The 15,336-nt window shown below is 32.3% G+C and overlaps 1 protein-coding gene across 1 annotated transcript; it reads right to left on the minus strand.

The window, feature by feature from the left end:
• Positions 1-931: 931 nt before the first annotated feature.
• Positions 932-14,800, minus strand: LOC136990514 (zinc finger protein 665-like; the record flags this gene model as incomplete). Its single annotated transcript, XM_067288922.1, has 4 exons — positions 932-1,771; positions 7,462-8,130; positions 8,177-8,447; positions 14,365-14,800. Coding segments are annotated over 4 exons (2,216 nt in total), but the record flags the coding sequence as incomplete, so codon positions are not given.
• Between the last annotated feature and the right edge of the window lie 536 nt (positions 14,801-15,336).

Genomic DNA, 15,336 nt, shown 5'->3' on the forward strand with positions numbered 1-15,336 from the left:
ATTTTTTTCACATTTTGATATGTTTTTACAAAAAAGATTTATCAAAATCATTAGTTGCTTCTGGTCTTTTTTGATTATTGAATAAAATATAATGGATATTTTCAAGATATTTTATATTAACTTTTAAAATATATCCTATACTGTTATCATCAGATATATTTAGAATGTTTAAAATGTCTACTTCAAATACTTTTGAACATCTAAAATTACTTATAGGTAAATACGGACTCATTACATAACAATAGAAGTTACACTGTATTAGCATCTATTGAAATGAGATAATTAGTTGGGATTTATCATAAGTCTCCTGTAATAATAAGTTATTGACTTTTGCAAATAGTTTCCCAGCTAAACTTATTCTTTTTTTCTATAAATAAGCATTTGTCAATATAACTAAATAATTTTTATTTGTTGTTTTTAATACACAATTTCATGTTCAATCAGGTTTAGTTACAAAATACACTGGACCTAAATTATAATGTTTTAAACTTAATAATCTAAAATTTTGAAATAAATTTGCCAATAATAATATATCTACATATCGATATAATTTTAGATGATATTTAAAAGTTTTACAATTAAATTATTTCCAACCTAACTTGGCATGATTGTAGACATCAGATAATTTTTATAACAAAATAACTGGAGGAAATGTATTTTTTGCTAATAAAATATTTTCATTTAATACATTTTCATGGTTAAAATAAAAATATAGAAAAATTCCTCTTCCTTTGTTTTACTAATTCTTTGTTTTTACTTTTAAAAATTGACTAAAAATAAGAAAATTATAAATTATAATTCTCTTTTATTAAAATTTCGCTAGAAATAATTAACATTTATATTACTTTCGTCTGTTGTGAATCCGAAAGTTTTTAAATTTGCCTTTTTTGTGAACTTCTGTTTACACTAGTCACAAGTGTAAGGCTTTTCTTTAGTGATGGACCCGAATATGTTTAATTAAGCTTCCCTTTTGTGTAAATTTCTGTTTACACTCGTCGCAACTGTAAGGCTTTTCTCCAGTGTGGGTTCGAAGGTGTCTAAATAAGTGCGCCTTTTGTGTAAATTTTTGTTTACACTCGTTACATGTGAAAGGTTTCTCTCCAGTGTGGATCCGAAGGTGCAGAATTAAATTTGCCTTTCGTGCAAACTTTTGTTTACATTCATCACAACTGTAAGGCTTTTCTCCTGTATGGATTCTTTCATGCATTTGCAAACTTTGTTTAGTTGTAAACTTCTGTTGACACTCGTCACAACTATAAGCCTTTTCTCCAGTGTGTGTTCGGAGGTGTGTTATTAAGCTTGTTTTTTGCGTAAACTTCTGTTTACACTCGTCGCAACTGTAAGGCTTTTCTCCAGTGTGAATCCGAAGGTGTGTTATTAAGCTAGTTTTATGTGTAAACTTCTGTTTACACTCGTCACAACTATAAGGCTTTTCTCCAGTGTGTGTCCGAAAGTGTCTAATTAAGTGCGCTTTTTGTGTAAACTGCTGTTTACACTCGTCACAAGTATAAGGCTTTTCTCCTGTATGGATTCTTTTATGAGTTTGCAAACTTTGTTTCGTTGTAAAGCTCTGTTCACACTCGTCGCACCTGTAAGGCTTTTCTCCAGTGTGGATTCTTTCATGAGTTTTCAAATGTTGTTTAGTTTTGAAATTCTTCTTACAGTGATTACATAAAAACTTCTTTTGGTTCCTTTGTCCTGCAATTAATAAAATTGCTTTAAAAAATATTTTATCGATATATAATAAAAACTTTCTTAAATAAGAACAATAATTAAATCAATAATAATATTTAATTTAAATATAAAAATTATTATTTAAAGAGATTTCTGTATCAAAACACACAAAATTAATTTCAGAGATAATAATGTTCGTATATAAAAATATATTATGTTACTAATATTTTTAACAACAGCTAATCAGGGACGACATATTAAAGTAAACAATTTCTATAAAACATTTTAAAAGTGTATTTATGTCTTTGTGAATATTCTTTTTATATCCTTGCAGCAGATCCTTTGCTTCTTTTTAAATGAACAGCATTGATGTAAGTAATGCAATATAACTAATATACACTTTCTTCTATACACTTGGAAAATATTTTCTTTTAAACTGTGTTTCGTCCAAAGAACTGAAAGTAATAACAACATTCATGAAATAAAAAACGGCATAAAATTTAATTATACGTGACTTTTAATATTAGAATGTATTATTCATATTCTTATTGATTTCTATTATTAAATAAAAAATTGTATAATATGCTAGATTTAGACGTTAAAAACTATTGTATTTTTTAAAGGCTTATGTAAAGTATACTTTCCTAATAACTCCTCGATAAGAGAAACTCACAACGTTGGAACGTGTGAATTACAAATTCTGAAGAGTGAATCGTGGATTTCATTCCCGCAAGACTGAATTTCGTTCGTTTCCTGTTTAGTTTGTTTGTTGTATTTTCAGGGTGAAAAGTATCTGAATAGAAAAATACAACGATTTTAATTAAATATCAGACAAATTTATATTCAAAGGATGTTGTAGAGTGACTTAAATTTCTATTCTTTAGGCTAAATCATTCAAAATATATATAAATTCTATCTTTAAATCACATGATATTTACAGATAAACAATGTACACATTTACTAAAACACTAATAATTTGTTATGATAAAGTGTAATTCGTGAATTTTATAAAAATTCTTTTAAACTGATGTCTATACGTAAAATATCTATACATAATGCAAAAATAAGTCTAAATTGGAATTGCTATTGTAGACGTTTACATTGACTAACTACCTATAATATGAAACAGAGAAAAAAACATTATGACTAGTTCAAGCTTGTAATATTTTCAGTCGACTGCAAATTTAACATTTTTGGCTCTGTTGATCGAACTGTCAATTTATTCTAGTCATAGTTCGACCAACGAGACAAAAATGTTAAATTTGTCACAAGATTTTCCTTAAACATGGAGAAGAAAGCGTTATTGTTTGGGTATAAATGGTAGTCTATGGAGATGGAAAGGGTGTGGTTACTGATGAAATATGTACGGTGAATGTGGATATACAGTAGATTCCCCTATAACACGGATTCGTATAACACGGCGAAAAAAACGCAGTCGTGTTCGTATAACACGTTAAAACGTCATCGCCGACTCGTGTCGCGACAACATTGGTCGAATCTGGACCAATAGCAAATATTGTACAAACCGTTGAGTTTAAATGAGCAGCGGACCTACTAAAAGTCTATTTATTGATTAACGGCCATAAAAATTATATTTATATCGATTATGTTTCCAAAGTTCGACGTATTTTTCGCAGGAAAATAACTTATCGGGAAACACGCGCCCGCCGTTCAATGAGCCGCTCCGCGACGAAAACAAGCTTAAGCAATGGTGTTGTCAAACGGTGCACACTCCGTAAGTAATTCTACAATTTTTTGTTTATACTATAGTTTATATTGATTATTCACAAAAAGTTATACGTGAGTTGGAAAAATTGGGTCAAATTAGTCTAAAATCGATTAATTTTATGGAAGAAAATCTTTTAAACAGTTGTAGCCCCTAAATTGCACACGTGCCGGACTGTGATTGGCTTATGTATTTAAGTGACTCGTACAACACGGATTCATATAACACGGAACGTATCTATTGTGTTATAGGGGGTCTACAGTATTTCAAAACAGAATGCAAAAACTTCCGCTGGAAAACTATGGACTTGAATATCTTCCATTTTATTCATGATAATGATCCAAAACACAATCTTATAAAGTGGCTGCGGTAAATTTGCCAAAAAATAATTCAGTAACCGACAGACTTTGATCTTAAATGTAATCGAATATTTTTAGAATGAATTAAGTCGAAAAATTCGGAGACTTAAAATTACTAACAAAAATGAAGTGAAAAGCACGTTGGAACAACTATGATCAGAAAATTGCCACAGAAAACTTATTTATAGACGATCACTGCCAAACAGATTGAACGCTGTGCTGGAATGAAAAGTCAACAAGATATTGAAATATTCAATCTTTTGGTGTAACTAAATTTTAAATTAAAATTAAGGTGATGTGTTCCATTACCATTGTTACGTAGAATTGCCTAAAATTGTTATTAAAGGCGCAATCCCCAAGGAGCGTAATCTGTGAAGCAATCTTAGTATTCGAATGCGGTTTATGGAATAGATTTTTGACGGCACGAAATCAATCTTTTCCATTACGCTAATGATACTAGATGCGAGACCTCAGAACACCAAACAAATTTCTCAAAGCCTCTTATTTTTATATCATAGATTTATTATTTAAAAATAAGTACTTTCATTCGCAATCATAACTGGGCCGTTTTTATATAGTTGTTTGCTTAAAGTGAAGTTTTATAGTCAGGCCCCGCTTGTTCCTCTTGGTACATGCGGCCCGGGCTGAACTTCATAAAAGGGTGTGCGCACAAATTACGTTCTCATTTTCTTTCAATTTGTTATTTCCTTTTTCTCTTTGTTCCAGTTTGTCCAAGTTTTCGTACCCCTTCTTTCTTTGAACGTCCAACAAAACTCAAATTCTTGCAAAACTTTTATCTGTGTATGAATAATAGAAAATGCATAAACTGAATAAAATTTAATGAAATAAAACGAACATCCAATAAAGTTCAACCCCCTCTTTCCCCATGTTCGACTTTGTCGAACTTGTCTAAATTTAGGTCCTTGCCTAACGATGACCCCAAACTGTTAAGAAGGTCAGAACTACACGAGATTCAAAGTGAAGAGAAGAACGTCACTAATAACAAGTGACTTTCAGATAATATCCCTTATACATTGTATATAAAATTACAGTATAGGCTTAATCTAAGCTAAAGGTAACTTCTACAAATAAAACTTATAGATTAATACATAAATTATTTTCTAAACGAATTTATTATTTTTTATATTCATAAACACGAGTTGATTATAAGCTGATACATATTTTGCGCAAATATTAACTAAATATTAAACGTTTTATCGATTTCGATTCGGCATCATAGTTATATAGTTGGCGGTGCAGTGACGTCAGTTACCTCGTGAGGTTAATCTTTTTTTCTTCATTGCAGTTTTAAATATGTTTGCAAATTGTGTATTTTAAAGTTACTTTATTAAATTTAAAATATAAACTTTTAAAGAACATAGCCGTATCGTGTCACTTCTATTACAAACTTTTTAAAAATGTTTTCTTCGTGCCACATAACGTTGTATTATCCAATACAAAGTAACGATCTAACGAAGCCGTTAGCTTCAACCTTAATCTAATTTAAACTTATTTCTATTGAAATAAATTTGTTTGATTTGAATGTTGTCGATAAATTTAATATTAATAACTCTGCTTCTTGCCCTTACATTATTATTCGACGTATTTTCGGTTTCTATTTTAGGGCTTACCAAACACAGCAATCGAGTATTTCAAAACAATTTATTACCCTTTACTAATTATAACATTTATTACAATTGTGAATAATTGTTTACTCGATTGCCGTGTGTGATAAGCCTTAAATATAATTGACAACAAACTCCGTTTATGCAAGAATTACGTTGGGTAACACGACATCTGATTCTTTTCTTATTCAGCATCAAACACAAGACCGTGTTATTTATTAAACACTTGGCACTTTTTCACTTCTATTAGTTGAGACGAGATTTTATTTCACTCGTTTCGGGCATTTCGCCCCTCTTCCGTCAACTAATAAAACAGTATACAACATTTCAAATAATATAACACACACCGATAGATACCACAAAAATTAATTTAAAACGTACCGTTAATTTTTTGAACTCAAGGCTGCGCGTGCACAGCACAATTTGGACCTCAAAGTTACAGCAACAAATGTACATGTTCTACGTACGGCTAATTAAATTGTGAAATTTCCTTTAAAATATGTAAACAGACAGGTTTATTTTATACATATCGGTATATTAAGCATACTCGGTATCTTACTTTTTAAATTCGAACGCAATAAATCTTTAATCTTCTTTTTTACTAACTTTTTTCTTTTCTTCATTGTTGTTTTATCTTGACATAAAGCAATAAACGTTTGGACCTGGTGTTAACTAAAAGACTCACTTTTCATCTAGCGCTAGCTCGTTATTACGCAGTTGTTTGTTGACCATTTGCATATTCCTGCAGAATATGCAAATGGTCAACAAACAACTGCGTAATAACGAGCTAGCGCTAGATGAAAAGTGAGTCTTTTAGTTAACACCAGGTCCAAACGTTTATTGCTTTATGTCAAAATAAAACAACAATGAAGAAAAGAAAAAAGTTAGTAAAAAAGAAGATTAAAGATTTATTGCGTTCGAATTTAAAAAGTAAGATACCGAGTATGCTTAATATACCGATATGTATAAAATAAACCTGTCTGTTTACATATTTTAAAGGAAATTTCACAATTTAATTAGCCGTACGTAGAACATGTACATTTGTTGCTGTAACTTTGAGGTCCAAATTGTGCTGTGCACGCGCAGCCTTGAGTTCAAAAAATTAACGGTACGTTTTAAATTAATTTTTGTGGTATCTATCGGTGTGTGTTATATTATTTGCAAATGTTGTATATGGTTTTATTAGTTGACGGAAGAGGGGCGAAATGCCCGAAACGAGTGAAATAAAATCTCGTCTCAACTAATAGAAGTGGAAAAGTGCCAAGTGTTTAATAAATAACACGGTCTTGTGTTTGATGCTCAACATATAAGAAAACACGGTTTCAAAAATACATATCTTTTCTTATTGTCAAAGCTTTTAAAACGGTAAATATAAATTGATTAATCACACTAAAACATAAAAATAAATGAATTCGATTAAGTCTAAATGAAATATAAATATCTAAGAGAATTACGGGCCGATATTCTTATTGTTAATTAAGTGAATATAAAATCTATAGAATTTCGACTATTGAAATGAAACGTTTATTTTTACATTACAAATGTTTAAGTAAACTTTCCTTTCATGACTTTGTCTAATTGTTAGGGCTAAAGAGTAAAATTATGGATGTAAAAAATAAGGAAATCGGGTTAATTTGCACCGAGGTATTTCAAGATGGCGGCGTTTTTGGTTGCGACTACCGACGCTCCCGACGGAGACTGTTGGAAGCGAGACGCGATCACGTGACTCAGGGCCGGATTTGAGGCGATTGGTGCATATCGGGCCCCGCGCTTGAAGGGGCCCCGCATCACGTCAAAATTTATATATTTAAAAATAATACATGTTACAAAAATAAATATCTAGGTATATTATTATTAAAAATAAAACAACATATTTCAATATGTAAATTAACAGTTAATTAATTTTGTTATTTAAAGTTTGAGGGGCCCCGCAAAAAAAATTCAATCGGCCCTCGCATCTATTGGATCCGGCGCTGACGTGACTATCTCGGAGAAGCGCCGACACCTAACTAAAAAAATGTATGTTGTATGTAAAAACTATTACTACTACTAAGTTTTCGAAAAAAAATTTACTCACGTTTCCGAAGGCTGTCACTTTCTTTCCTTTTTTTTTGGCAACGACGACGTGTTGACCGGTTTTCGATTCTGCTTGGGACGATTCTTTTCTTTTCTTCGTCCGTTTTACATTCCCACTTGTATTTTTCTTCCCCTTCGTTTCCGTTTCCTCCTTTTTCTTTCGGGGTTCTGGGGCGGCGGGCACAGACAACCGTTCCTTCCATACGGGGATCTTACCCGATCCCGGATATATGTAACTTAAATGTTTCGCAAACAGTTCGAATCGTTTTCCGGGCCGTAGTTGGTGCCATTTAAACTTCTTCTTGTACATGAACATATTCAGATAAGAATCCGACAAATCCTCGGTATAATGTTTGGGCAAATGCTTTCTGTTTTCTAAGACTCCCCATAGCCTTTCTATCTTCTGTGTGTGTACTACGCCGGATTGAGGGTCCACGAAATTTTTCGAATGATTCACCGTCTTGGGAACTATTTCTACACCTTCCAGGTCGTCTATGTGATTATAACCTTTCCACTCATCCGTAAAAACCGTGCTTCCAGATTTAACGAATTTCGAAATTATCCAATTCAACGTCTCCTCGCTTTTGTCGTTGACCTTGCAAACAAAGCATGCGTTATCCTCGCGACACACTCCGCCGACTACCCATGTCGTACCCTTCAGTTTGCGACCCTTTTCGTATTTACGTCTGGCTATAACGGTCTCGTCGATTTCTCACGGTTCTGCCGGGTCCTCCTATTTTAAACGACGAAACATTCTCTACCGCTATCATTATTACTAGACGAAAGTAGTTTGCCCAATCGACAGACGTGTGACTACTGATAGAGCACGCAAAGGCCGCGTTCTTTAGCGTGCATTCCAAGCACAGCAAGAGCCTTACGAAGGAAAACACTCTGCCCCAAGAAATGCGTCCGCACTTACCCCTAAAAGTACCTTCGAAAGCGGAGGAGTTCTTTTTACAATAGACGCATCTCATCGCCACGGAATTCCTGTCGGCACGGTACACCAACTTAGACGCACGGGAACAAACGGTACAAACGGCCTCGACGTGTTGCGGCCAATTTCACGTCGGACGGAATTCTCTCGTCCATCCTCAAATCGTTAAATTCGCTTCGAAGCAATTCGAAGAACATTAGCGAATCACACCTAGTCCAGAATTCTTCCGAAAATATCACTTCGGTCGACATTATTATTATTCTCTTCATTTTTTCTTTCTTTCTTTCTAAATTTCGAAAAAACGAAATAAACAAAATGCAAAATGTCAGGAATAAACCTCGATACGAAAGGAAAAAAAGAAGCACATACCGTAAAAACAGCAGTAGGAAAATTCTAAAGAACCAAAAGAAAAAAAACGTCTTGCATACGCCACGACCATGCGAAAGGAAACGAAGATTTGCATAATTTTATTGCAAGAAAAAATCTACGACGAACGAAGCGATTTGCATACAAAAATTGCCAGATTTCGAAAAACGCCCTCTACAGTCGCCAGCGCTAAGCTTTCTGAACGGGTCACGTGATCGCGTCTCGCTTCTAACAGTAGCCGTCGGGAGCGTCGCAACCAAAAACGCCGTTATCTTGAACTTTCTAGATGCATTTTAACCGGAAATCGCGTTTACTCACAAAGGGGTTTCGAGTTCGTTTCTTTTTTACCTTGCTCGTGAAGATTCTTTCACTGTAATTTTAGCTGGCTTCATTCTGATGTTTCTTCACTTTTATTTATTAGAAAAGATAAATTCCATTATTCTTGAGTCTTTTTTAATCTAAAAATAATAAGAAATATAGGGGTGTACTATAGATTACCCCCTATGGAATTTCAGGACTTTGATTATATATTGGAACTCAGGGGACCGAGACGAGTTCAACTGTACCCTACTTTTGGACCGGAGACGAAAAATAAAAAAGTTATCATACTTTTTCACTTACCATACTGTTTTTAATGCCATCTATTTCCAATTTTTAAGAATTTTTAAAAATTTTAATTGGACTAACTTTGTTTTTAACGAACGTTTTAACATTAGATGGCTAAGTAGCCTAAAAAGGAAGGTCTGGTCATCTAAGAAGTTTGTTCTAGAACAAGAATAAAAAATGGTGATCGTCTAGAATTTTTTTCCGGAACGACTGTCTTCTTTAATTAATTTAAAAAAAATAAAAATAATGTTGATGATACGGCAAAATCATAAAATAATTTTGTTACACGTAAAAAAAAAATATAAACTAAAATTTCACTGGACATCTCATAACTTTAACGCCTGGCTTCTTATTACATGGCTATGGTAGTGCTGAAAACAGGGGTAACAACTTTCCAGTCTTATAAGCTAAACACTCGATTTTCAGAGGCAGCGTTTTTCGGGAACGCTTTAGAAGCGGGTCCGTTAACTTGGACAAGGAACTATTTGTGTTTAGGGCTACTTGCTCGTCAAGTTTCGTTTCAACCGGAGAGTCGAACGTCTGGCTATCTCTTTGTTGAACAGTCGACTCCAGAGCAAGCTAATTTCAACACTTGTTATTTTGTTTAGTTAAAGTAAATAGAAAAAAAACTTTAAAAAATCTCTCAGATTGCCGAATTTATCTTTGGCAGATAAATATCTTGCAATCTGGGAAATTTTCTCATCACTGTGCCTGGTCCCCAGAGAGCCGTTTCCTAATGAGACGTTAGACAAGGTAACAACGGAACAAAGATAAGCAAAACAAAGATAATATCAATGTAAATAGATATAGAGCTAATGGAAGAAACGGCTAAACTAGATTGAGGCGCCTCTAGCGGCGAACTGGAAAAACAGAATCGGGGCTACAAAGGCGGCACATGCTTCTTCTTTTCTGAGCGAACGAGTAATGATTCTTAGAAGGCAGTGCGGTTTTGACACAATATTTACCGAAACTCCGAAAGAAAGTAACTTAAAGAACTAACTATTATACCCAACTCTTTAAAATATTTAATGAATCATCCAACACCCGAAGCTGAGAAATGTTTATTTAACAAACATTAACATTTTCAACCCAATATGATGGGCCATCTTCAGATGCGACAGAAATTCGCACGTATTTTAACATTAAATGCCCATCATATTGGGTTGAAAGCGTTAATGTTTGTTAAATAAACATTTTCAGCATCAGGCGTTGGATGATTCATTAAATTCAAAGAACTTTTTACATTATTTACCAGTGACAGCAACAAGTAAATTTTAATATCTTGCATATTTTTGTTAGAATGAAACTAGTAGATATACTGTAATCTACCGGTATCTGTCATTATTTATTGAATTTCTCTTAACCACTGAATTTAGTGTATGAGAAAGAATTTCACGAAAATAAAACTTTGTTCCCAAAAATTTGAGCAAATTTAGCTGTTTATTAAATATTCACAAACAAATTTCAGGTTTACGCAGGTTTAATATAAGTATATATATGTAGACAGGCATACATAATATACAGATATATAACTAACCAGGTATAATATTCAGACATACATATTAATACCAAGCAGATAGAGTATACAAATTATACTAATCACAAGTAATACATATATATATATACATACAGGTTTAACAATAAAAATAACGAATTAATATTAATAATCTGATATTTATTATACTCTAAATTTTGTGCAATTTAAAGGGTGGTGTAGAATAAGAAGTTAACTACATATCCATCGCAAAGTAAATAATGAAATTTGTAACTAATCATATACAGTATGCAGGGCCTAAAGGAGCTCCAATAAGAACCACAGCAGTAGCTGATAGTATTGCATTAACAGGGAAAACTTTTACCTTCATTTCCTCAAAATAATTCTTACTCCCTTCTTACAGATCTCTTAAATTCAAATATCGTGTCGTATGCCAATTAATAATGTCTGTCAGACAAACGAAATATAAAAAATAAAAATGAAATTACCAAACTTTATATTAGAGAACTAAATTTAAAATAGAGCCAACTAAGGTTTTATAACAGGACCAGATCTCGCATCTTTATATTTCTTTACTCTTATTTAGTTATTAGGTTTAGATAGCAATATAGGTAACGCTACAATTGACCACACAACAGTTATTTTTTTGATGTTTTGTGTAACAAAGAACTGTGGTTCATTAACACACGAAGGAAACAAGCACCGCATTTCGATACGAATCCAACCCAAAGATGCACGTGTTTTTCCGAAGCAGTTTTCTTTGCCTGCTTACAGATGGCACTCAACTCAGTTCCACCAGCTCCATACCGGTCCTTGCGCTGCCAATCGCTCTAATGCTACTATACTGCTTTAATAAATATTTCTGCCATTTCGAGCACTTTGTTCTCGTCTAGGCGTAAGTTCGGCTGGAGCATGGGCAGAATCAGCTGTAATCATTCGAAATTCTTTTAATGTATGAATTTTTCTCGTTTTTAACTCAGATATTGTTTATGTTTTTTAAAATGAGACATTTATAGCCGAAAAAATAAATATACAGTATATATATCTCGTATTTTTATTAAATATGATACGCATACCGCCTTTGATTGAACAATATATGTTAATATTGCTGACATCAATATTAAAAAAACCTCTTTTTGAGCTACATAGGTAAACACAACCCGGACTTAAATATTTTTGTCACTTCTGTTGTCGTCCTTTGTGTGTTGCTTGCTTTAATAAAGTTTAAACAGGAGTATTAAATTCCATTTTATTTAACGTATAACGAGTTTCTCGACGTTGATAATAAGATAAACAACGATAAACGCGCAAGCTTTAGTAAGAGAAACTATTTTGTTCACTCGTTTTGATGCTTAATACTTTCTGTAGAAAATCTCTGAAATTTTTAAGGTTTGTGGATTCTGGCATTCATGCTATTCAATTTCGATAGTTAAAGGTCGACCAAATGGAAAGATAAAAAGGAGTCTTGTATCGTCTCTCCAGTAGGGTCAAACTTTAATCAGGATTTTACCCGTTATTAGCATTTACAATTTTCTTTATAAAACTCATCCGTACCCTAAAATTAAAGCTTGCTGCCACTTTATAATGTATAAAAAAATACAAAAGTAATTTTAGTAATAAGATTGGCTCCCGTACTATTTTAAATGCGAGTTTTTGCAGGAAATCGAACATATTTTTAGATCCATCTAAAAATTCTCGTCACTCATGAAACAGGGGGATCTAATTCTTGCATTCGATGAAAACAGATAAGATCGGCTATAATCTAATATCCGTAATTTTTGCCTTAGCAACGCCGGGTTCATCTGCTAATCTATATATATAAAAACGAATGTATGTCTGTGTGTGTTTGTTCTTTATGCATTACCACACCATTTATCCGATTGCCATGAAACTTTGGGAAGTTGTTTAATACATTCCCGCGAAGGTTTGTGGCATATGTGAAGATCACCATTTCCCCCCTTTCAAAAATATATTTATATATTTTATGTCCAACAGTTGGCGCTAACTTCAGACGACCTAAGTTTGCTTTTCTGTGAGGCATTATGCTTTTCTGTGAGAATGGACCTAAGCAGATCATTTTCTACCTACCTATATAAATAAAATACAACGTTTGTTTGTTCCTACCGATTCCTTTGAAATTTTGACACAACGTTGCATTCGAATATGCACGTGTTTTTATATAATATACATGTCGAAATTCTCCCTACGGGGGGAGATGGACAGGATTAAGGCTTACCGTAAAGAACTGGGCTTCTATTTATACTATTTTACATGCGGTTTTTTGCGTTTTTAATTGCGTTTTAATAGGTGACGTCAACAGAATATACACTAGAAAGGGATTTTTTGAAATTCCCTTCACGGGAAAAGTGTAACACATTTATAATATATACATTTTGAGCCACAACAACGCGTGACCGGGTCAGCTAGTATATTAATAAAAACGAGCAAAACTTATTGTGACGTCATAATGACGGGTTGCATGTTCTCAATTTTAGTAGTGTCTTGCTCCTGTGCATAATATTTTTCCAGAAAACAATCGAGTCACGTGGATCGTCAATCTAACTCCGTTCTGGAGAATATTTTTAAATTGAAATCACGTGGCTTACTGTACAAATTGGAAATTCGATTATCGAGTGTTATTGCCACTAAGCTTTTCATATCTGGTCTTGACGCGTATCTATAGTATCTGCCACTGTTTTCGAGAAGAAGGAAGACCAGACAACAGTGGGAATTTATAGGTCTAAAATGTTTTTAAATTGCAACTCAAAAAATTTAAATTGACTTTTTGCACAAAATGTTTTCGTATCAGATGTAAAAAGTGTGTTATAAACAAAAAATTAGTAAAACACGACCGTGTTTATCTGTCAAACAATGAGGCAAATTTTAGACGTGCACGTGAAGTTCGAATATACGAGGATTTCCCGTATTATGAATTACAGCAGAATATGCACTGTCCTAATTACTGATCGAGTAAATTAACTATAACTATAATTAATACACGCAAGTATCGATAAAACCACTTTTTATTCAAAAAACTTTTACATAAGAATATTTTAATTATACATAAATTATTGGAATATTGATATGAAGTTATGATTATAAGATTCAATAGTAACCAAATCTTTTGAACAAATTTCTAAATAAACTCTGTTTTGTATGTTCAAACAGATAATTAAAATTTCAAAATTTCAGCAAATTCGAAAATATTAATTTTGTTTTGAAATTACGTGCTATAAAATATCGAGATCGACAAAAGTTTTACTTTTTCCTAATATAATTATAATATTCGAAGATAATTACATTTGAATATGAACATTGCGATGTCTCTTGATTGAAATTTTTTCAACTTAATAAAACAATTTTAATTTGAAACCACTTTTGCTTACATCAATAGAAATTAAAACTGATATTCCTTCAAAATTTTTAAGTGTTAATATTCTAAAGTAGTTTTGGATCATAATTTTGAATGAATTTCGCTGGACATAATTAACATTCAATGTTACTTTGGTCTATTGTGGATCCAAAGGTGTTTAATTACGCTTACTTTTTGCGTAAACTTCTGTTTACACACGTTACAACTGTAAGGCTTTTCTCCTGTATGGATTCTTTTATGAGTTTGCAAAATATGTTTAGTTGTAAAGCTCTGTTCACACTGGTCACAACTGTAAGGCTTTTCTCCAATGTGTGTTCGAAAGTGTGTTATTAAGCTTGACTTTCGACGAAATTTCTGTTTACACTCGTCACAACTGTAAGGCTTTTCTCCAGTGTGTATTCGAACATGTCTTATTAAGCTTGATTTATACAGAAACTTCTGTTTACACTCATCACAAGTGTAAACATTTTCTCCAGTATGGATTCTTTTATGAGTTTTCAAATTTTGTTTAGTTTTAAAATTCTTCTTACAGTATTTACAAGAAAATTTCTTTTGGTTTCTTTCCTCTGCAATTAAAAAAATATTTGTAAATAATATTTTATGGATATAATAAAAACTTTCCTAATTAAAACCAATAAGTAAATCAATAATAATTTTTATATTTAAGAGAACATTTCTGTATCAACACACACAAAAGTTAGTTTTAAAGATAATAATGTTCGCGTATAAATATATTATGCTACTAATATAATCAACAACAGCTAATCAGAGATGATATTTTAAAGTAAACAGTTTCTGTAAAACATTCTTCAAGTGCATTTATGTCTCCATGAATATTCTTTCTGTATCCTTGCAGTAGACCTTTTGCTCGTTTTCAAACCAAGGGAACTGATATAAATAAAACAGTTTATCCATCAATCAATTTTCTCTATAAACTTGGAAAATATTTTCTTCAAAACTGTGTTTTGTCCAAAGAACAACTGAAAGTAATAAAAACATACATGAAATAAATTGCATAAAATTTAATTTTACGTGACTTTTAATATTAATAATAAATTTAATATTAGAATGTATTATTCATATTTTTACTCATTTCTATTAT

The sequence above is a fragment of the Centruroides vittatus genome, unplaced genomic scaffold (assembly GCF_030686945.1).
Source record: "Centruroides vittatus isolate TY-2023 unplaced genomic scaffold, ASM3068694v2 contig_1317, whole genome shotgun sequence".
In the NCBI taxonomy this organism is placed as follows: Eukaryota; Metazoa; Arthropoda; class Arachnida; order Scorpiones; family Buthidae; genus Centruroides; species Centruroides vittatus.